Raw genomic sequence first — 21,130 nt, 5'->3', positions numbered from 1 at the left:
GTCTCTTTTCTGTCACCGCTTCCGTCCAGTCGGCCGTTGAGCTGTGACTGTTATAGCACGTGTGTGCGCTTGTCGCCTAGATCATCCGACCAGCAGCCCAAGGTGACCGGTGTCGCTCCCTTGCCCTCAGCCCTGGCGGCTTCGGCATCAATTCCATCCCCTGTCGTACACGCGGCAGCCACCAAACTAAGCACTGTTCGGGACGGACATCCGGCTTGCCAGAGCATGGCATTTATCCCAATTTCCTTATTGGCGCATCAATCCTTTTCACCTCTCTCCGAGCCCTAGCGCGAAATCACCCGCTCTGGCCGATTTTGATATCTGGCTGGCCCCCATGAGAGCGACGACAATTACCCCCTACTGCTTCGAAATGCTAGTCGTTATTCTCCTTGTTGCACGAGTCGAATCCATGTCACCTCCCCGACCAGGCGGAGCTGGCGAATACCACGAGCGCGAGAGCGCACGATCACCCCTGTGTTTGTGTCGCTCACGTACGATTTGTGCGCCTCCATGCATCCTCGACGCGTGGTAATATCGCGACCCTGTGTTCGGCGTACCAGAGTGCCTAGGTGGCATGTCGGATGCAACGCCATCCCTCGCAGCAGAGGCGGCCAGCCGCGGATCGTCTACACCCGGCAACCCCGGGAAAAGGCGGTCTCGTCCACGTTGCTCACATCTTGCTGCTAACTGGCCTCTAGTTCATGTGCTCGGGCATCACAGTGGCGGAAGCCTCCCTTACTAGGATGCTAATAAGGTGCTGCCAGAGTACAGGTCACTCTTCGATGTCGGTGTGCTGACCTAACCCCTATCTTGGTGTCACCACGCCAATGAAGGCCGTAAAACCGCCCCCCCAAAACCCAAAACCAAAAAAAAAAAACCGCAAGCAGATAGTTGCTGTAATGCGGGGGTTATATGTTTCCCTTTTGTTGTGTCGTGGCCATCATTGGACTCGAGACCTACTACCAGCCCTTCGAGGACCAATGTGCGTGGAAATGTGCAGCTTCATCCCCCGCTCGGACATATAAGATGGATGTTGAATATGACATGTTAGTTTCTATTTACTTGCAGCGCCAAATGCTGATTCTGCATGTGCCAGGTACCCATGTCAAATAAGCCATCGAGGAGTGCTTCTGGTTCTGCATGTGATTCCTTACTGCCAAATGCCCTTTGTCACTACCCAGACATATCCCTGGTGAGTAGCCTCGAGGAACGATGCAAGTTCAGAGCTGCAGTCAATTCCGATCTTTGTTAGGGACAAGCATGCAGGCTCGGTTCATGCAGATGAGTGCCCAAGTTTCTGCGGTTAACAAATAAGTGGGACGGTCGCCCCAGAGAGAAAGGAAAGGATGAGACTTTAAGGCATGCACAACGGTTGCAACGCATGGGATGACCTATGTTAGTGGTACCGGTCGGAAGATTACCCTATTAAGCCGCTTTAATTCAACAGGCACATTAGAGGAGTAGGGATTGCAGAAGTTCTTTTCACCCAGTGGCTTGATAATAGAGTTACCTCACCCGAAGCCCTTTTTCAGACCATTTGTTGAACTAACCCGGCTTGAGAGGGTACAAGGGACAGAGACGTTGGGTTAATGTGTGGAATGGACCGCTGGGGGTAGGTATATATAGCCTATTGTACCTGATTAGCCAGTTCAGTATGACTGTGCTGTTGCAATGACAAGAGCTGTCAATGCCATGGGCTTTCCTATTTTTATTTTATTTCATTTTTCTTTTCATTTTTAATACTATTCCTATTATTGTTTCTTACGATTTTATTATTTGTCTTGTTACTCCTGTTACTATTCCTATTCCTGCTCTTACGGTCCTCGCAGCTTTTCTGTTGTTTAGGTAGGTTCGGCTGCCATATTTTTTTTGTGGTGGGCGTGCCAACATTGAGGTGCCCCTTGCCCCATCCCGATGCCCCAGACACCGACCTAGGTTCCCCACCAAAAGGCGGGGCTAATGGGATGTGGTTAGCCCTCCCGTTGGGTTTGCCTTGACGTTTGACACCGCCAGCGGGCTCCAGCGTCGTCATTCAAAGTCGCATTTTGTTTTCTTAGCAAATCCGGCCCGAAGAATCAATCCGCAAAGCTCGCGAGAGCCAACAGGAAATATGTGGTAAATACTCCAAAGTCCTTAAACCTAGTCCAGGCCGCGCTTACAAAGTCTCGCAAGCAAGCACATCTTGAACGCCCAGGTCTCCATCCGGTCGCCATGCTGTAAGAAGCCAGTCGCAGACGGTGAATCGCGACAGTCCCCCTCCCGCCGCGCGCGAGCCTTGTGCCTAACCGGACACTCCCACACGGCGAACCCCGTATAGGCCGGAAATGGTTTGACTGCGCCGACTGCCACCTGGAGCAGGAGAAGCACGAACTCCGCAAGACGGTCGACATGACCTTCGCCTGCAAGAAATGCAAAAAGTGTTTCCGCAAGGATGCGACAGAGTTTGAGGAGGCCGACGAGTACTGCCCGCACTGCGACAACCACTTCGTCCTCGATGCCCTCACTCCCAAGGCCGCCATCTCGGTCGAGGGCGAGGATGCCAGAATGGACAACCGGATGCTGAGGGACGACCGCGTCAAGGAGCCCAAGCAGAGGACAATATTCGATCCTGAGGACGATGCGGACAAACTGGGCTGATGACAGACGAGATCCTCGAGTGGTTGGCACCAAGGAACATGTGTGCAGGTACCAAGACGGGAGCACGATGCTCAAATGGATTGCATAATAAATCGTACATTTGGGTGGTATCGTGATCTAAGCCCGGTTTCTGGTGGTTCCTCGCTCGAGGCCATTTCTTCTCAATGAATCTTCCAGGGAAGCCAGGTCCGTCCGCTCATCGGCTTGACCCCCTACTCCTCAGACCCGCCTTGCTCCCGGGTGAGGATGGCAGCGCTTCCCGTGCCGGGCGTGCGGCCCGTCTTCTTCTTAGCGGCCTCCTCCTGTTTCTCTTGCTCGATGTTCTTGACGTAGTTTTCGATATCCTCTACGGGCAGCATCTCGATGAGCTTCCCTGGTGCCATGATGGCGATCTCGATGTTCTTGGCACCGGTCTGGACGACCTCGAGCAGGGATTTGATCGCCAGCCGGATCGTGTGCTCCCGGTCCATGTCCTCCTGGTAGTTGCGCTCTAGGAACTCCCGCACGGTCTTGCTTGATCTACCAATCGCGTTGGCTTTCCTAAACACCGGGCGGGATCGTTAGCTTCAAGGTAGTTGAAAGAACCTCATTGTCTGGCAGTGAGTGTTTTCCCCTCCTAGACAAGCACGTACCATGCCGAATAGATACCTGAAGGCTCGGTCTGGTAGAGCCTAGGCACCCTGCTTCCGTTGTCGAAGCCAACGACGAGTGTGCTGATGCCAAACGGCCTGACACCTCCGCTCTGTGTGTACCGCTGCTGGACGCCAGCGACGTACTTGGTAATGTACTCGATCGTGGCGGGGTCCTCAACCGTCAGGCGGTGCGACTGCGCTTCTAATCTGGCCTTGTCGACCAGAATCCTGGCATCGGCGTTGAGGCCAGCAAACGCGAGGCATACGTGCGTATCGATCAGGCCGATCTTGGACGGGGTGATGCGAGTGTCTTGGAGCTTCATCGCCGACCTCTTCTCACAGCCCAGCACGACAATGTCCGCTCCCTTGACGCCGACGGCGCACGTTCCTGTTCCGGCAGGCATGAGCCTGGGATGCTTCTTGGAGGGGTTATGAGCTGGCAGGGCTTGAGCTTACCTCGCTTCACGGCCTCGCCCGCATACTCGACCTGGAAGACGTGTCCATCGGGACTGAATACTGCGAACCGGAGGCAGGGTGAGTTTGTGAGTAAGGACGGCGGGGGCGACGAACGGACGCATGCAGCGTCGGCACCAAGGAAGCTAACCTGAAAGAGCCCTATCGTATCCTGAAGCCATCTTGCCGTCACGCCGGAGTCGCTGGCTATCTTGTGGATTGGGGAGCTAGCAAAAATCCGTGGTTGAACGTGCTGCTCTGGGATGAAGGCGAGGTCGCGATGTGGTGTTGCTTGCCGCTGGCAGAGTGGTGGGCTCCGCTGTTGAGGTTGTTCGCTGCGGCGGGCGGGAATGGCAGGCGGCAGCTCTGACGAAGCTTCGGCGGGAGGCTGACCCTAGCTTGCTCAGCTCTAGATCACCTTCTCTGATTGGCCAGCGCCACCAGAGCCCCATGCTGCGTGGGTTTGGGCAGTTGGGGGTTGGGGGTGGGTATCAGGCTGCACGTGACCGCCCCCAATGCAGCTGTCGTTCAACACAGGATCACCAATGCATTGGATTTAACCTGCTCCGGGGCCGGAGAAGGCCAAAGAGGAGGCTTTCTAACGTCGTCGTACGACGTCCATAACTTCACACCACATCGCCGGCGCCACCTATATTCAAAATGGCGATGAGGTTCACACTCGCGCGTGCGTCGACAAGGCCTCAGCGCACGCAGCTGCTGAATCCGCTCGCAATAGCTTCCTGTGTCCAACATCCGGCAAGGCCCTGGCGGCGGTGCATCTCGACTGCCCAATCCGAGGCAGCCACCCCGAAACCTGCCGTCAAGTTCACCAGCGAAAGCTACCCATCACTCAAGCGGGATTCTCGGTTCGCACAGCTGACGGCAGACCATGTAAACCACTTCAAGCAGCTGCTGGGCAGCGCCGCGGTCCTTGACGCCGTGACTGACGAGGCGGTCAGCGACGAAGTCGATGGGTTCAACAGCGACTGGATGCGCAAGTACCGTGGGCACGGCAAGCTCGTCCTCAAACCAGGCTCGACCGAGCAGGTGAGCCAGATCCTCAGGTACTGCAACCAGCACAAGCTTGCTGTGGTTCCCCAGGGCGGCAATACGGGCCTTGTTGGCGGATCGGTCCCGGTTTTCGACGAGATCGTCATCAACCTTGGCAGGATGAACCAGGTGCGCCATTTTGATGATGTCAGCGGCACTCTTGTCGCCGACGCGGGCTGCATCCTGGAAGTTGTCGACCGGTATCTTGCCGACCGAGGCTACATCTTCCCCCTGGATCTAGGGGCCAAGGGTTCATGCCAGATTGGCGGCAATGTCTCTACAAACGCCGGCGGCCTGCGTCTTCTGCGGTACGGCAGCCTGCATGGCTCTGTCCTCGGACTTGAGGTCGTACTCCCGAATGGCACCATCGTGAACGACCTGTCCAGGCTACGCAAGAACAACACCGGCTACGATCTCAAGCATCTCTTTATTGGTGCCGAAGGGACCATTGGCATCGTGACCGGCGTCTCCGTCCACTGCCCGCAGCGTCCAAAGGCCGTTAACGTTGCATTTTTGGGGCTGGAATCCTACGACAAGGCGCAGCAGGCTTTTCGCGAGGCCAAGGGCCAGCTTTCAGAGATTCTCTCTGCGTTTGAGCTTATGGACGGTGGCAGCCAAGAAATAGTTGCCGAGGTGACTAAGAATAGGCAACCTCTTGACGACAAGCACCCCTTTTACTGCCTCATCGAGACAAGCGGATCCAACAGCGAGCACGACAGCGCTAAGCTCGAGGCCTTCCTGGAGAGTGTGATGGCGAAGGAGATTGTATCTGACGGTGTCGTGGCGCAGGACGAGACACAAGTCAAGGCGCTGTGGGGTTGGCGGGAAGGCGTGCCGGAGTGCATAGGCCACTGGGGTGGTGTGTATAAGTATGACGTCTCGATCCCGCTCAAGGAGATGTATCAGCTGGTCGAGGATACCGAGTTGCGCATTCGTGAAGCGGGCCTGCTGGGCGACACGGATGACTATCCGGTAGTTGCCGTGCTGGGCTACGGCCACATGGGCGACGCCAACCTTCACCTCAACGTCGGCGTCCGGCGCTACGACGAGCGGGTCGAGCGTGTGCTAGAACCTTTCGTGTACGAGTGGATCGCCGAACGGGAGGGGAGCATCAGCGCCGAACACGGGCTGGGCCTGGCCAAGAAGAAGTACATTGGCTACAGCCGCGACGGTGTGATGGTGGGGCTGATGAAACAAGTCAAGCAACTCTACGACCCGGTAAGCTTACTCGCTTCCGTGCATAAGGAGCGGTGTTGGGTGCTAATGACCGGGGCAGAACGGCATCATGAACCCCTACAAGTACATCTGACACAACGAAAGTCGGCTATGTGGAAGACAAGAAGAGGTACCACCAACAAAACATGTGCGCTTCGCGCTCAAGACGTCCCCACCTGCTCATCGGTTACCTTCCATTCATCAGCTAGGTACTCGTCGGTTACCCGCGGAGCATGATGTCTGGATATCCCCCAACTTAGTTGTGCCCCATGCCCTCAGCACCAGCGCCTAAGGGAACGAGATGCACATTCAGGTATTTTAATCCAGAAGAAGAACAAAGAAACAGCACAAGAGAGTGCTCTGGCGGGCCTACGCTGGTGGTGCCAAATATTATAGTTGAGATGTGGGTTGTTGCATTGGCGAGGCGATAGAGAGAGTCTGTTCGCGTCACCATTGGAGTCAGCTCAAACCTGGCCGACCGGACTGAGGCCTCGGATCCGACACCACCAGATCGCAACAAAGGCAGCCACCGCAACTGGATTCCCCGAGGGATGGCACGTTCGGAAGTTCCATTGCCCAGGAAGTCAAGCCAACCTGTCCGGCGGTAGCGAACTACATAGATGGCAGCAGCGCTTGGCTGGTTGCCTACAAATCTTCCGATGGCCCCCCTTGCGGGATCCCTCGCGGGCTCTTTCAACCCGAGTCCCCGGATCCCCAACTAACCACTTCACCAGATACTTACCCGAGGTATTTTGCATATACTTCCGCCCGTCCTCAGCGGTAGGCACACACGCAGGTAAGCCACGACCGGTCAGGCCTGACCGAGGCTTGTTTTGTCCCCCACCTCCGTTCCTTGCAAGAACTGTGTGTATGCGACGGTGGCAACAGCCCTCGGTGCCTTCTCTCGCGGGTTATCTCGCCTGCATTCTCCCATCGGGTCAACATTCTCGCTCTCACCGAAGGAAGCCTTGGCGGCGAGGCCCTTTGAGCAAACGTTGAGTGTCATAGCCGAAGGAATTGTCAACGCTCGCTCGTTTGTCTTTTTTTTCTTTTTCTTCTTTTCCTATTTTATCGCATCATTATTCATTTAACTCAAGAGCGGCAGACTGCACTCCGCTGGCAGGACTCGTGCAAATGTCCACTATCTCTGCTGGAGAATCGGCAGGATCTTCCGATCTTTACATTCACCGGTTAACTCAAGACTTGTGGTAAAATCATGATGGAGCGGTGAAACTTGCCTGCTCATTTCTGAGTGGAAATGAGATGGATGGCCTCACTTGATCCCTCCCCCACCCATCACGGTGCTCCCGCAAAGCCGTGGGCGAACTGGGGTATTTGGGCAATATTCACATCTCTAGCGAATGTTCCTTATGCTTTCCCCGGCCGCGGTTGATGTGTGGATGGACCTTGGTCCAGTGCATACGTCGTAATCCTTGGCAGCAGAGCTGCAGCGCAGGGGCAACCACTCAACCCATCATCATCCGTGCAGGAGGGTGCAGGAGGGTGGGTAGGTGGGGAAAGCCTGGTAGGGCTGACGAAAAGTAATAAGACGTGCAGGCCTACCACACGGCGCGAACGCCGCCCACATCACTCGGGCACCCACCCGTGAGCAGAAGGGTAATATCGTACTAGAGCGAATGGGGACCAGTGACCTCCCAACACCGGCGCATCCGGAGAGTGCTGGCTGACGAGCAAGGCTCGGCCCCAGTGACTCTAACCACGCGCGGGACCAGAACGCTGCCGCAGAACCGTAACCCCAGCACCGGGCCCCTGGCCGGCGGAACCTCCCTCCCTCCCTCGACGGATGGGGCAGTCAGTCTGCCGCGTGGGTGAAACTGTGCTCGCTCGCTGTCCCATGATGTCCGCCAGACCACGCGCATCTCACACGCCACAGACAAGCCGCCACAAACCAGGCCGCTCCGCCATGGGCTTCGGGGCCATGCTCGCAGCACTTCCGCCCACGTCGATCCTTGACCATACCATGCCATTGCTGGTATGGCACCTGCCCGTCGGGCCAAGCCCCGTGTTCCCATCAGCGTGCTCCCACCACCCATTACCCACCGCCCCTCTAGGCCTCGCGTCACTTTTGCCTTGATTCCCAAGGCGGCAGCCGGCGGGCGATGCTGACCAAGAGCGAGACCATCGTTCGGCCATCTCCCGATCAGACCCACTTGTTACTCTTTGCCATCGCTGTGCATTGCCTGCAGCGGGCCCTCTCCCTCCCTCCCTCCCTCCCTCCCTCACCTGCTCCCTCGGATCTCGGGCTTTGCCCATCCCATGCATGTTTCGAAAAACGTTCCCGCGTAAAGGAAAAAAGTTACAAACAAAGAAGAAGAAATCTGCGAGAGGAGCATCCCAGCTCCGCCATAACAGAGTGACCTCGTGGGAGCCTGGGGCAGCTTTATGGGCACAGAAGGGGCACTGGCCAATGGCGGACTCGCCCTGCCGACCTGGAACTGCCCTAACTGCAGGAATCTGATTGCTACACCTGTTCTTCTGTAAAGGCAACCATCAGGCAGAGGGCGCGTCGAGGCTGGCCCCCACACCTACGGAAAGGGGCCCTTTATCAGCCTTCTTCCCCCCGCGGACTTCTCATGGGTCCTCTGGATCGAAAACTCTTTGCACTTTCCATTTATGGCTCGCAAAATCCCCCCTGATACCACCAACTTTGTCACAGTTCCCATGCGTCCATGAGGCACGTGGCCACCTGATCCTGTTACCAACGATGATCGATGGCAGACCTGGAATAACCGATACAAGTTTCAACCACGCAACACCTCGAATATGGTCGGCGTTCCCGGAAAGTACAAGGGCTGCAACACCTGCAGACTTCGCAGAGTCAAGGTACGGACGCTTGCGGGGGACGAAGGAGGGCGCTTCTGTCGGTCACGCCGGGGCCGTACCGAGAACACGTCACATCCGAACTTCGGGATAACGTGCCGCCTCGCCTCGGTCGACACAGAAAGGCTAATGTCATCAGAAGTGCGATAACGAGCGCCCGTTCTGCAGAAAATGTATCGACAGCGGCAGGAAGTGTGAGGGATATGAGCGAGAACGGATCTTCATCATCGGGACTCCTGAGCAGGGCGGGCGGTGCTCATCGCACCCTCGTCGGACTGTGCCCAGCAGGAACTCGAAGAAGTCAACTACACCCTCCAGGTCGGATAGCTCCTCCAGGTCAGAGGAGCCCGAGAGGGTTGAGCATGAGGAGGCGAGCCACAGCGAGAAGCTAGAGCTTGTGGCAATCGAACCGCTACGGCCAGCTTGGGATGATATCGTCGCCCTTTCAAGGCGCGGAATCGTATATCACACGCAGATTTCGGCTCTCAACACCAGTCTCGCAGCCATAGTCCACGGTGACGAGATGAATCGTGGCAAGGCCACTCGATTATTCTTCCCTCCCTACGTGCCGCCCGACACCCGGTCTTCGATGCGAAACGACGAATTTGAGCTTCGCTCGCAGTGTATGGTTCACCTTTCGGAAACGGAGGAGACGCGGAACGATCTCGGCGAGAGTGTTGGCACCAACAGCATCTGCTTGTTCCTGTTCGAGGTGAGTGAGGGCGCCTAGGCTAACGCCTTGGATGGGCCATAGCCGAGGAGAAGGATAAGGGAGGAAACAAAAGAAAGAGGATGAAAATGGGGCTTTTGACGCCGGGGGCCGTCGCTGACATTATGTGGCAGCAAAACAACTCCATGTCGTCCAGCGCATGGGCCGGTGCTTCCACCCAGGAGAGCTCCGCAAGACAGCTCGGCCCAGGAAGCTTCCAGGGTTTCCCAGCCCACCATTTCTTCGTGCGAGTTTTGCGGCACAATGGGGTGAGTCGAATTCCCCTGTCGTCTTCGGACACACCTCTTCACTGGCCAAGTGCCATGCATGCGAGTGACTAATATGCACATCCTCCACAACCCCCACTGTCAGATATGCACAGCCCTTCTGAACCGCAAGAGCACGTTTCTCGCCGAGCCCGAGTGGACGATGGTGCCGTGGGAATCGCATCCCAAGTCGGCGCTCGACCGGCTCTTCGACATTCTCGCCCTTCTCCCCGGGCTGCTGGAGCGGGCGGACCGGATAATGGCGAGCGACCCGACGCTAGAGCGGCGGCTGCTCGCAAAGGAGCTGCTCACGAGCTGCCTGCAGGTAGAGGACCTCCTAAACGGGTGGTACCTGTCGAATGACCCGTCGACGGCCTTCTGGGTGGACGAGAGCGGGGGCCTGGAGGCGCGGATCCCGTTCGCGGACGCGCTCGCGTTCCGGGACGGGGCGACGGCGCTGGGGCTCTCGCACTACTGGGCGGCGCTCGTGTGCCTCTGGCCGTGCGTAGAGCGGCTGCACCAGGCCGTCTTCCAGCCGGTCCTGGACGAGTTCCCGCAGACGTTCCCGGACCTGTCGGGGGAGCTCCTGCACATGGACCCGGCGCGGTACGCGGCCAAGGAGGCGCGCGAGCTGGCGGCGTGCGTCTGCCGCTCGCTCGACGGGACGCTCGCCGCCACGGTCCAGCCCGACCTCGCGGCCGTCCCGCTCGCCGTGGCTGAGGGCTTCTACAGGGAGCTCAACGCGACCACGGGCGACGGCTGCCTCGAGCTCATATGGTGCGAGGCCTTCAGGTCCCGGCTGGCCGCCAAGGGCCAGGAAATTGCCGACGTGATCCAAGGCCGGGACTGGGCGGAGCTGGCGCGCTTCTGACTCTTTTTATTTTTTTATTTTCTGTTGTTCCTCTGTCTCTTTCTTTCATGCGTTCTGCTTCTTTTGTCGGTATTTGCTTTCGCGGCCTTCCTGGGCCTTGGGCGATGGCGATAAGGGTGCACCGCCCAGAGCGTCACCCCGAACTCGACCTTGACAACCATTTTATCTATCTTCTCTCGTGTTTATTGCGGATCGAAAAAGGGCTCGGTGGCTCAGCCATGCATACAAAGGACGCGGTTCTGGCTGGTTTTCATAGTTATCTGCGTGTCAAAGGTGGGCATATAAACGGACCAGGAAGGGGGGTGTCGGACAGAGCACATATGGATCAATCGTACTTCAACTCCTTTTTGTTTCCCTCTTGTTTTGTTTACCGTCGTGGCAATGCCCCCCTGCCCAAGGGTTCTTCGTCTTCCAGGGCGGGGAGGGTGTCTGGGTGCACATCGGGCAATTCTCGCGCAACGCGGAGGGCTGGTCGATCAGCAGTGTGGCGAGATGCTCCACGATCTAAATGGGCTCGGTTCAGGGGAAAAGAGGGCGATCATCATGGATGGGGGACCCACCAGCATTCATGGCATCAGAAAAGGAGGCCGCTCCACACTTTGCCAAGGCTTGCGAGGCTTAGGTTATCTATCGCCAACAAATGTTTGAATTCGATTGTTCGGGCTCTCTTGTTCTGTTTTACTCTGCTCTCCCCGCCGTCATTCGCGAGCACAACACAGCATAGGGAGTGTGCAGACTGAAAATCTACGAGATCCACTAGTAAAAGCCGCCCACTGTTGGGAGTACTGAATACGGAAGGTGCGTCCAAGTCGAGGCTATAATTATACCTACCTGTTAGGCCTCAAGCTAGAGCGGCAGGGGAGCGAAGAAGAAAGCGACAAAAATGGCGACTCGCCTCATGATTTGAAAAAGGGGGCCACGGACAAGCCATCAGGCTTGAAACTCCTGCCAGGAAAGACGAAGAGGCATTGCATGTCAAGCGGCTAAATTGCGCAGGACCCTGTGCATTGGCAGGACGACTATAACGGGGATAGCAACAATAGACATCGGGAGAGGGCGGTTGTTGCAAAGCGGCGGGTCTGCAAGTTCATGCGCTTTGCCGGGGCCACCGCTGCTCCCAGAACCTCCATGCTGCTCCCCAACCGTGCCAACGTGCAGCCGCCGCCCGCCCGTTTGCAATGCGGCTCATCTCAAGTCGCGCGGGCTGCTCGGCTGGACACGCAGGTACGCGGGCCCACTGGCGTGACCCTGAATACAATGTTTGGCACATAAACGCATCCAAATGGAAGCGCCGGCTATGTGTATGATGCTGGCCGGGATCATGATGGCGCGAGCGAATCGGGGGCGGAGGCAGGGCGAGCCAGCAGCCGGTCTGCTACGGCGCGGCCGCAGGGTGCACAGAGAGAGGGAATCGCGGTCATCTGATCGATCGTCAAACACTTGGGGCCTTTGCGAGGGAGCCGCCTCCAGGACCAACGCAGCAGACCGCTGTCGCTCGAACTAGGGGCCTTGTACCTATTGTAGATACCTATATGTCTCTCCCCTCCTCTGTCTCCGCGGCTTCACACTCTCTGTTGTAAGTGCCCAAGGCACAAGGTTGGGAAAAAAAGAGATCATGTTGGGGATTTGGTTTGCTACGACGGCTGCCGATGGGGTCGCCCGCATTGTCGTCTCCCCCAGCCGCTTTTGCGGGCGCCCCTCGCCGTCGCCGACTGCGCAGCAGCCGCGCAGCCCCATCCCATCCCTTGCAAGGGGGATGACCGAATCGAGGGCCAACGGCAATGCGTGCTGCGCACATCTGATTAGTTGGTGCCGCCATGGGCGACCCTTATCCAGCGGTGTTTCAGAGCCGTCCAGAGTTGGCCAGCCCTCTGTGCTCCCGTCTCTTGCCGTCATGCCACTCCCCGGGCTCGCTTGGCTGTGGCCAGCTGGCTGGCTGGGCTTGGGTCGGTCAGGGTGGCCAAGATGGGCGAGGGCGGTGCTCTTCTATAAAGACGCCCGCCGTCCCAGCCCCTGCAAAGAAGCCCCGGCCGTGGTTCCCCTCGAGCCAGTCTCAGGACTTTGGACAAGTACCAGACCTACCTAACGCAGCCAGCCTCTTCCGGAGCTTGATTTGGACGACTCAACTTCTGGTCTGCCAGCAGAAGCAGAACGATCATCACATTCCCCCTGATCTGGTCTATTCCCAACTGGGCGAACCGTTGGTTTGGCGTCTTGTCCAGCCCTGTTCCAGCGACAGGACGATCCATCAGTCAATCAATCAAGTAACCAACCAACCAGCCCAAGCCCGTCCCATCAAGACAGCTGCACCCGACGGGCCTAGACTCGAGTACCCCGCGCCTTATCGATACGCCGACAGGGACTCGGCCGGGACTTGATTCGAAATCGAGCGCAAAGAGCGCGACCGTGCGCCTGGTGCAGCCACTAAAACCACGCGTCCCCGGAACCCCCCCTAATTGAGGCCCAATGTCGTCAGTGGAGTTGGGTGGCTCCTTTCAGGCCAATGGTGGTCTGCCCAGCAACGACACGCCCGCCGACGAGAAATTCCCCGACTTCCAATGTTTACTGGAGCAGCCCCCAACCGACGATAAGCTGCCCCTGAGCCACCACCGCCCCGTCTCTCTGTCCATCCAGTCCACCACCTCGTCGTCCGACTACTCGGACAAGGACGCCGACCCGCTCTTCGACTCGCGCCGTGCCTCCATCATCAGCACCGCCTCGTCGCTGCACTCGGCCGTCACCGCCTGCAGCACCGCCACCACCCCTTGCGGCTCGCCCCAGCCGCTCTCGAGGAGCCGCCGTGACGCCAAGCATCTCGCCGCCGCCCGCCTCCAGCGCTCCGGCTCGGCCTCGCTTGCCATCGCCTCCAAGCAGCGCCGCAGCGACGGCAAGCCCAAGCGCTTCCACTCGGTCAGCGGCTCCCCGAAACACGCCCTCGCCGCCACCGAGCCGCCGCATGAGACGGGTCTCGCGAGGATGGCGTTCGCCGACCAGCAGCGGTGGATCACCGTCCAGCAAAAGACGTTTACAAAGTGGCTCAACAACAAGCTGCAGGAGCGCGATCTCGAGGTCAAGGACCTCGTCAAGGACCTCAGCGACGGTGTCATCCTGATCCACCTGCTGGAATGTCTGTCCAGCGAGTCCCTCGGCCGCTATGCCGCCAAGCCCAAGTTGCGCGTTCAGCGCTTCGAGAACACCAATACGGCTCTCAACTTTATCAAGTCCAGAGGCATCCAGATGACAAATATCGGTGCCGAAGACATCGTCGACGGCAACCAGCGCATCATCCTGGGACTCATCTGGACCCTGATTCTGAGGTTCACCGTCAGCGACATCAACGAGGCCGGCATGACCGCCAAGGAGGGCCTGCTCCTGTGGTGCCAGCGCAAGACGGCCTGCTACGACGAGGTCGAGGTCCGCGACTTCAGCGGCTCCTGGAACGACGGCCTCGCCTTCTGCGCCCTGCTCGACATCCACCGCCCGGACCTGATCGACTACGACGCCCTCGACAAGTCGGACCACCGCGGCAACATGCAGATGGCCTTCGATATCGCCCATAAGGAGATCGGTATCCCCAAGCTGCTCGATGTCGAGGACGTGTGCGACGTGGCCAAGCCCGACGAGCTGAGTCTGATGACGTACATCGCCTACTGGTTCCATGCCTTCTCCCAGATGGAGAAGGTCGAGAACGCCGGTCGCCGCGTCGAGAAGTTTGTCAACAACATGCAGGGCGCCTGGGAGATGGAGAGCGCCTACGAGCGCCGTATGGCCGAGCTGCTCAAGAGCATCCACGCACAGGTCGAGAGCTGGCGCCAAGCCACCTTTGAGGGGACCTACGCCGACGCCAAGGCCCAGTCGACCGAGTTCGCTTCCTACAAGAGGGGCAAGAAGCGCGAGTGGGTCGCGGAGAAGAGCGAGCTGGCCACCCTGCTGGGCAACATCAAGACCAAACTTGGCACCTACAGGCTGAGGCCGTACGTGCCCCCGCCCGAGCTAAGGCTCGAGGTCATGGATGTCGAGTGGAGCAATCTTTCCAAGGCCGAGATGACCAGGGGCCAGGTCATCAACGAGAACATCCGAGAGTAAGTCCTGTTCGGCTGCAGCAACACCCAATTGGCCAGTCGGCCAAGAAATGTGGACGAGGGCTAACCCGGTGAACAAACAGCATCAAGAACGCGCTACGCAAGTCATTTGCGGACAAAGCCAACGACTTTGCCATGGCACTCAACACGATGCAGCTCGCCATCTCCGGCCTGGAGGGTGACGTCGAGGACCAGCTGCATCACGTGCGCAAACTGAGCGATAACCTCCCGCCGCTCGACGCCTACCTCACCGCCATTGGCATCGTTGACGAGAAGTGCCAGGAGGCCAATATTGAGGAAAACGACTTCACGACGTACACGTATGACGAGCTCTGCTACGAGCTCGGCCTGGTCAAGTCGTCTGTTTCCAAGAAGCTCTCATTCCTCGAGAACCAGATGGTGGCCCGCAACATGACCAACCTGACGCCCATCCAGCTTGAGGAGTTCGAGTCGGTGTTCCGCCACTTTGACCGCGAGGACAGCAACAGCCTCGGCGAGCTCGAGTTCAGCGCCGCCCTGGCATCCCTGGGGCTGGTGTTCTCCGAGGACGAGATGCACGACTGCTTTATTGACACGTCCAAGGGGAGCGACCGTGTTACCTTTGAGCAGTTTATCCGCTTCATGGTGGATGTGACCGAGGACCAGAACACAGCCGAGCAGGTCTTCCAGTCGTTCCGCGAGGTCGCTGACGGCAAGCCCTACGTGACCGAGATGGACCTGCGCCACAGTCTCGTGCCCGATGAGGTCATCGACAAGCTTGTTGAGATCATCCCTCTGCACACCGGCCCCGACATGGCTCAGGACCGTGGTGTCCCGCAGTATGACTACATTTCCTTTATGGACAAGTTTGTCGGCGGAGGTGCCGAGGACGAGTCTGGCTCAAGCAATTCAGAGAATGGCGCCATAAATGGCACACACTAGAGCGAAGCATACAGCAAGAAACGAAAAGAGAAAAAAAAAAAAGACCAAAAAAGAAACTACCCGCACATATACTACAAGACTCCTCCCCACCTCATCCTACGACTCCGACTCCTCCTTTGCTCCCTCCCTCTTCTCGTTCACATCCTTGTACTATCTCTTACCCAATCTAGCATGCATCGATGATACCACTTTATTATTCATACCGTCTTCTCCATTTACACGCTGGTTCTTCCTCTATATCCCTTCTCCCCTCTGGCGTGGCCTCTTACAAGCCACGTCTGTGGGTATATATACTGGCCCTCGTGCGTGCTGTCTCTTTTTCTGTTGCTGAGGCGGGCAGGAGAGTCAAGTCATTCGGGCGCCACATAGCCCACCCAGATCACACGCATAGATGGCAAATTAAGACATATCTCCGTCTGCCTTGTTCGTCACGGCCTTTCCTCCTTGGTTTCGTAGGCGGCCGTACGCAAATCAAGTGAAAAGGGGACATGAAGGACTCCCAACCTGTCTAGCAAAATATATTTCTGCACAAATTCGTCTCGTCGGCCAACTCAGGGATCTTACCTTGTCTTGTCTTGGATGTTTCCTCTTCTTTCCCCTCAAATGCCCTTTCCACGTTTCTCGTCTCGAATGTCATTGCGGTGGTGGGGTGAGGTGCAATTCTATTCACTCTCGTCATGGGTGGATGGCCTATCCTTGGGCCTCGGGAGACGTTTTGCCAGGGGTTGTTTAGCATCGGCGTTGGAGGGTTTTGGACCTTCCTTACACGCTTTTTCTTTCTTTTTCTGTATTTAGCTCTCTCCGTGTTTTGCGTGAGAGGGAAGCTATTTGAAAGTTACGAAAGAATAGCTCCATATACTCAACAGGTATTCTCTATGCAGGAGCGAATAAGAGCAAATGGATCAGCTACAATTTCGCACACCCTCGAAAAGTATACCTACTTATAGGTACCACCCACCTAGATTCAGATCTGGGTACCTTCCTTCCTACCTAAAAGAGGGACAGTCTACAGGGGAGACATGCTGATGAAGCGGCTGTTGGTCGCCCTAGAGGAGAACGAAGTCAGACAATCAATGCTCCCAGATTCCCTTGCGTGGATACTACTCGTGCGGGCTAAAAGCGCCCGCACTTTAACGTTTTCGGGGCAATTCGACGCTTTTTTGTGAATTTTTCCCCAGCCAAATTTAGCTGGAAATCAATGTATCGCTGAAAAAGGTAATAGTTAACCTGTAGGCACGGTGCACAGCCAAACTCGTAACTCCCCTGTGCACCGTGCAAAAAGTAAGTGAGCGGCCCATTACCTTTTTTTAGCGATACATTGATTTCCAGCTAATTTGGCTGGGGAAAAATGTCACAAAAAAGCGTCGAATTGCCCCGAAAACGTTAAAGTGCGGGTGCTTTAGCCCGCACGAGTACCCTCTGGAGCGAGCATCAGTTCATGTTTCCAAACTGCATCCCAGCCTTTCCGAGCCTGGCTGCGAGGCACGCCAGGAATTTACTTGCCTGTCTTGACGGTACCAGCGGCTGCTGCGTAGCCAAAAGACGGCGCCCAGCCCTGGCAGATCCCGAAGCTCGCGGCGCAACGGCTCTTGGCAACGTCAAGTCGGCGAAATCGGCCAGGGCCGGTCCGTCTTGGATGATCATGGCCTCACAAAGGCAACCTCCGTATCTGTGGACAAGTGTGCTCAGCTTGCCAGGATTCATACAGCTCTATTTCATGGCATAAACGCCCCAAGTGCCATTGTCATGTTTCATTATATCCTGCAACTATCAGCCCCTGGTTTTGCCACGCCAGACATAGCCACCATTCTAAATCCTTCTTTCACCAACGATAAATCTCATAATGATGCCACGTCCATCCAAAAGCTGAACTGTCTAGAATAACCATGCAGACAACAGAGATTCATGACATAGCAGGGAAACCCAAAAATCTCATTCATTCGTGCTGCTGCTGTCGCTTCACGAGAGAGCCCGCCTGCCACGAGAAACTTGAGAGCACTTGGTTTGGTCAGCCGACCGTGCATCAAGCGTCCTTGAAGCCATCCCGGTCCTTCAGGGCAGCCGCCAGTCTACGGTAGTCCCGGAGCAGGTCTCCAATATCGCCAATCCGAAGCTCAGCTGACGTCTGCGCCTCCATGAACTTCTTAACAGGCGGTGCGATTTGCGGAGGCTGCTGCTTCGGTGGTAAGGCGGTGGCTATATCCGGGAAGGCCTATGGGAAAAAACGGAAGTCAGCAACCTAGGTAACATTCAGACGGAGTGGAATCTCGCCAGAGGCGCGGGTGTGATGAATCAGGCAGTGCATGGTACTCACAGATGCAAGATCGCCACCGTCGGCCTGCTTGACGGGCACAACCGGGGTAGACGAGGTCCTACCGAACCCCCGCATCATGCCTATCCCAGACAGCCTCGACATTGGGTTCAGCGAGTTGCCAAAGTTGCGGGCCGAGTCGAATAGCGTTGGGTTGGGGGTCGCGGAGGGTGTCGGGCCGGTCGCCGCCGCCTTGGCGTCGTCGCTCGCGAACAGAACCTTCTTGGAGCTGCTGCCTGCGCTCCTGGTACTGTCGGCGCTGTGGTCACGCGGGGCCCTACGCCCACCGATCAAGCTCAGCATCTTGTCCTCCCGACTGACCACTCGCGAGCCGACCCGTTCGGGCTCCTCCGGGCCGTGCACCGAGCTCGCCCCGCTGACCGATCCGTCATCGTCGGGTGGCGGAGTTCCAATCAGCTTGCGGGCGTCGTCCAGCGTCTTGGGAACCACCAGAGTCTCCCCGCCGGAGCCTAGTGGCTCCCGTAGCTTGCCGATGAAGAACTTATAGCTGTCTCCAAGGCTGTTGGTGATGTTTTTCAAACCTTGGTCGGCCGTGTTGAGCACGGCGTCGCTAGCGGCCCCCAGAGCCTGTGCAGGGGTGTTGACCAGATCGCTAAGCCGTCGATTCCGCAGCTGCACGGCTGCACGCAGCCCAGATGGAACCGTGGCATCGGCCGACGGTGTTGTCGTTGCTGCTACCGTTACCTTGGACGCTCCTTCTGTGGTGGATGTCGTGTCTACGGGACCCTGAGCCGTGCTTGACGATCCGGATGTGTAGGCGGGTGGGAAAGTCTCGGCCTTGGGCGAGTTTGATCCGCTAGAGCTCTTGACCGGGCCCGCTGGCGTCTCGTCAGGTCGGAGGGTCGCGAGGTCCACCGTTTCCAGAAAGCTGATGGCGGCTTCCAGGTTCGTCAGGCAATATGCAGCCTCGCCCACGAGCTTTGGCTCCCACCTGAAGCGGTGGATAAAGTTGAGGTCGCTGATCACGTTCAGCTTCTCAGGCGAAAGAGTGATGAGCGTGTAGATGAGCATGGGCATGATCTCGTCGGCCGAGGAGGACGGGTGGAAGTGCGCCAGAGTCTCGACGATGCTCTTGTGGGCTGCCTTGAGCCGGGTAAGCTTGCCAAGGGGATACCTCGACTCGTTCATCAGCTCAATATCACGCCTCGCCTGGTCCAGCCACTTGCGCACTTCCTCCTGTCTTGCCACTATCTCCTCGGGGGACTGTGTGCCGTCGCCAAGCTCCACACCCAAGTCCGCAAGACCGATCCCAACTACAGCGAGAGCTGCCGTCTTGGACCTCAGCTTGTCATCCTGCGCCTCGTCCTGGGTCGAGCGGTGCTGGTATATTCTGGGGTATATGCCCTCGCACAAGCGCCTCTCGACCGCCTCCTCCAAAACCGACCGTTTTTGTTCTAGCGCTTTTCTCGTCCGCTTTCTGTCGGCTAGCTCGTCTGCCGTTATCATCTGCTGTTCTCCTTCAGTCTTGGCCAATGCCTTTGCCCTATCCTTGCCACCTATCGACGCGGCCTTCGCCCTCAATAGGTTGGCCGGTGAAGACCTTGCCGAAGGTGACTGTTCGCGGCTGTGGCGGGTGAGCAGGCTTGCGATGTGGGTGTTGATGTGTGAAGATGCGGAGTAGTAGAACTCTTGAAAGAGTCGGGAGAGGTTGTCGACGTTGGGAGGTGTCGGGTGCACCTTGTGTGACAGCGAGTCGATGAAGCTAGAAAGGCGGTAATTGCAAGCGCAGGTGAGCCTCTGGACAACTACAGCGAGCGAATATGGGCACTTGGCCAGGACCACAAGATGCATACCTGTCGGTTAAGCTGATCATCTCGATGGGGAGGTCGTCCATATCGACCGAAGCCCGGGGTGCATCGGCCTGGTCGTCCCCTACGTGGCTGCTCTCGAAGGCGTCGACGGACCCCTCAAGAGCCTCGTGCTTTGGGGGCGTTGGCGTATGTGTGCGGGAGCTTGGGGTTGCTGCACCGTCCTGGAAGGTGCTGGCTCGCTGGGGACGGGTTGCGGCCGGTCCGGCATCGTTTACAGGCTCGTTTCGGGGGAAGGAGCGGACAGTCCGCAGAGGGCTGGGGCGTGTTGAGGCATCCTGTTCCTTTGGGCCGGCGGACGCCATCAGGGTCTCCGTTATGGTTTCTGTGAGGGTAGAAAACATCTTGTTTAGCTAGGCCAGCAGCGCCAGGCAGATTGAGATGGCCAACTTGGAGATAACGATAAGTGCGTGCGTGCAGTGCTTTGTATAATGCTTGGTGGGCAGCTACCTAGGTATTTAGATAGGCTAGCAGGTAGTGGGCAGGTAGGTGGATAGGTAGATAAGTATATACCTACTCGGGCAGGGGTTATTGAGAGGGATGTAGGGCGATGAGGCGCCGAGGTCGGGTGAGGTCTGATGATGGGGATAGTGTGTCCCTGGAAGAAGGGGACCTTGGCGGGCTCACGACAGGCTAGTAATGGCCATGTACCATCGGGTCCCTACAGTTGTCACAGGGCGCCGGGGCAGGCTGGCGCATGAAGTCCTAATAATAACAAACAGGGCCGGTGCGGCCAGGCGAGCACAGGGACACCAAACTATCTGACGGCCTGCTGCACCATCCACCAGACAGGGGTGGTGGCCTCGAGAGCAGCCTCGGGAGGGGCGAGGGTGACGACGATGACGGGCTTGGTTTAGGCTGGCTGGAGCTAAATGAGCCGTGCGGCTTACAGTGGTGTTCGGAGCTTTGGGCCTTGTGCCTTGTCAGCTATCAGATCATTGCGAGGGTGGTGGCAGTGTGGCAGTAAGTACCAATTCGGTGTGAGCTGCCAGCACGCTCCACGGGGGAAGACGCAGCGGACGTCTCCACCAACCTCCATCGCCCAGGGCTGCGTCAACCTCAAGACCCACCACGGAAACATCATCCCCATTCGCTGATTCGATCAACCCCTTGAGCCAGACAACTCCTGAATATGAATGCCACTTTGCATGCATGTGCGCTGTATGTAGAGCGTCATGTTCACTAAATAGAAGCCTACGTAGGCATGCCTCAACTGCTTGCGAACCAGGCTGAAAGGAAGACAAGACACAGCAAACATAGATGGAACTAACCAAGGTAGGTACTAGGTACCTATAGGAAACAGGTAATAAACT

General features: G+C 57.4%; 8 protein-coding genes across 8 annotated transcripts; 5 read left to right on the top strand and 3 right to left on the bottom strand.

Moving 5' to 3' along the window:
- Nucleotides 1-1,727: 1,727 nt before the first annotated feature.
- Nucleotides 1,728-4,136, bottom strand: GGTG_03728 (proteasome component PRE6). The gene is made up of 4 exons (XM_009221510.1): nt 3,874-4,136; nt 3,726-3,785; nt 3,270-3,657; nt 1,728-3,177 (listed from the first exon to the last, which is right to left on the bottom strand). The coding sequence occupies exons 1-4, from the start codon at nt 3,902-3,904 to the stop codon at nt 2,850-2,852; spliced, it is 807 nt and encodes a 268-aa protein (XP_009219774.1). The 5' UTR covers nt 3,905-4,136; the 3' UTR covers nt 1,728-2,849.
- GGTG_03729 (zinc finger protein) lies at nt 2,020-2,720 on the top strand. The gene is made up of 3 exons (XM_009221511.1): nt 2,020-2,115; nt 2,173-2,216; nt 2,318-2,720. Exons 1-3 carry the CDS (start codon nt 2,111-2,113, stop codon nt 2,635-2,637), a joined length of 369 nt encoding a protein of 122 aa, XP_009219775.1. The 5' UTR covers nt 2,020-2,110; the 3' UTR covers nt 2,638-2,720.
- Nucleotides 4,137-4,256: 120 nt separating the features above from the next.
- Nucleotides 4,257-7,225, top strand: GGTG_03727 (D-lactate dehydrogenase 2). Its single transcript, XM_009221509.1, has 2 exons — nt 4,257-5,990; nt 6,049-7,225. Exons 1-2 carry the CDS (start codon nt 4,383-4,385, stop codon nt 6,079-6,081), a joined length of 1,641 nt encoding a protein of 546 aa, XP_009219773.1. The 5' UTR covers nt 4,257-4,382; the 3' UTR covers nt 6,082-7,225.
- Nucleotides 7,226-7,501: 276 nt separating this feature from the next.
- GGTG_03726 (hypothetical protein) lies at nt 7,502-8,141 on the bottom strand (the record flags this gene model as incomplete). Its single annotated transcript, XM_009221508.1, has 2 exons — nt 7,502-7,783; nt 7,898-8,141. 2 exons carry the CDS (start codon nt 8,139-8,141, stop codon nt 7,701-7,703), a joined length of 327 nt encoding a protein of 108 aa, XP_009219772.1. The 3' UTR covers nt 7,502-7,700.
- A 104-nt stretch (nt 8,142-8,245) lies between these two features.
- On the top strand, nt 8,246-11,337 carry GGTG_03725 (hypothetical protein). Its single transcript, XM_009221507.1, has 4 exons — nt 8,246-8,831; nt 8,971-9,540; nt 9,672-9,806; nt 9,910-11,337. The coding sequence occupies exons 1-4, from the start codon at nt 8,772-8,774 to the stop codon at nt 10,672-10,674; spliced, it is 1,530 nt and encodes a 509-aa protein (XP_009219771.1). The 5' UTR covers nt 8,246-8,771; the 3' UTR covers nt 10,675-11,337.
- A 1,380-nt stretch (nt 11,338-12,717) lies between these two features.
- On the top strand, nt 12,718-15,838 carry GGTG_03724 (alpha-actinin). Its single transcript, XM_009221506.1, has 2 exons — nt 12,718-14,756; nt 14,840-15,838. The coding sequence occupies exons 1-2, from the start codon at nt 13,141-13,143 to the stop codon at nt 15,675-15,677; spliced, it is 2,454 nt and encodes an 817-aa protein (XP_009219770.1). The 5' UTR covers nt 12,718-13,140; the 3' UTR covers nt 15,678-15,838.
- A 1,504-nt stretch (nt 15,839-17,342) lies between these two features.
- Nucleotides 17,343-20,837, bottom strand: GGTG_03723 (hypothetical protein). Its single transcript, XM_009221505.1, has 3 exons — nt 19,803-20,837; nt 17,992-19,711; nt 17,343-17,889 (listed from the first exon to the last, which is right to left on the bottom strand). Exons 1-3 carry the CDS (start codon nt 20,159-20,161, stop codon nt 17,701-17,703), a joined length of 2,268 nt encoding a protein of 755 aa, XP_009219769.1. The 5' UTR covers nt 20,162-20,837; the 3' UTR covers nt 17,343-17,700.
- GGTG_03722 (hypothetical protein) lies at nt 20,457-21,050 on the top strand (the record flags this gene model as incomplete). The annotated part of the gene is made up of 3 exons (XM_009221504.1): nt 20,457-20,544; nt 20,606-20,780; nt 20,987-21,050. 3 exons carry the CDS (start codon nt 20,457-20,459, stop codon nt 21,048-21,050), a joined length of 327 nt encoding a protein of 108 aa, XP_009219768.1.
- Between the last annotated feature and the right edge of the window lie 80 nt (nt 21,051-21,130).

Source organism: Gaeumannomyces tritici, assembly GCF_000145635.1.
Source record: "Gaeumannomyces tritici R3-111a-1 unplaced genomic scaffold supercont2.2, whole genome shotgun sequence".
NCBI lineage: Eukaryota > Fungi > Ascomycota > Sordariomycetes > Magnaporthales > Magnaporthaceae > Gaeumannomyces > Gaeumannomyces tritici.
This window is presented reverse-complemented; position numbering and strand designations above follow the sequence as displayed.

Bases quoted from the DNA above. Each gene is read 5' to 3' on its own strand.
- GGTG_03724 (XM_009221506.1), top strand. From the start codon at position 13,141: ATGTCGTCAGTGGAGTTGGGTGGCTCCTTTCAGGCCAATGGTGGTCTG. The intron at 14,757-14,839 runs GTAAGTCCTGTT...GTGAACAAACAG, and splicing joins ATCAACGAGAACATCCGAGA to CATCAAGAACGCGCTACGCA.
- GGTG_03727 (XM_009221509.1), top strand. From the start codon at position 4,383: ATGGCGATGAGGTTCACACTCGCGCGTGCGTCGACAAGGCCTCAGCGC. The intron at 5,991-6,048 runs GTAAGCTTACTC...TGACCGGGGCAG, and splicing joins TCAAGCAACTCTACGACCCG to AACGGCATCATGAACCCCTA.
- GGTG_03723 (XM_009221505.1), bottom strand. From the start codon at position 20,161: ATGTTTTCTACCCTCACAGAAACCATAACGGAGACCCTGATGGCGTCC. The intron at 19,712-19,802 runs GTATGCATCTTG...CCGCCTTTCTAG, and splicing joins ATGATCAGCTTAACCGACAG to CTTCATCGACTCGCTGTCAC. The intron at 17,890-17,991 runs GTGAGTACCATG...TTTTTCCCATAG, and splicing joins ACGGTGGCGATCTTGCATCT to GCCTTCCCGGATATAGCCAC.
- GGTG_03725 (XM_009221507.1), top strand. From the start codon at position 8,772: ATGGTCGGCGTTCCCGGAAAGTACAAGGGCTGCAACACCTGCAGACTT. The intron at 8,832-8,970 runs GTACGGACGCTT...TGTCATCAGAAG, and splicing joins GCAGACTTCGCAGAGTCAAG to TGCGATAACGAGCGCCCGTT. The intron at 9,807-9,909 runs GTGAGTCGAATT...CCCCACTGTCAG, and splicing joins GAGTTTTGCGGCACAATGGG to ATATGCACAGCCCTTCTGAA.
- GGTG_03729 (XM_009221511.1), top strand. The intron at 2,217-2,317 runs GTAAGAAGCCAG...AACCCCGTATAG, and splicing joins CTCCATCCGGTCGCCATGCT to GCCGGAAATGGTTTGACTGC.
- GGTG_03728 (XM_009221510.1), bottom strand. From the start codon at position 3,904: ATGGCTTCAGGATACGATAGGGCTCTTTCAG. The intron at 3,786-3,873 runs GTTAGCTTCCTT...TCCGGTTCGCAG, and splicing joins ATACGATAGGGCTCTTTCAG to TATTCAGTCCCGATGGACAC. The intron at 3,658-3,725 runs GTAAGCTCAAGC...CTGCCGGAACAG, and splicing joins GGGCGAGGCCGTGAAGCGAG to GAACGTGCGCCGTCGGCGTC.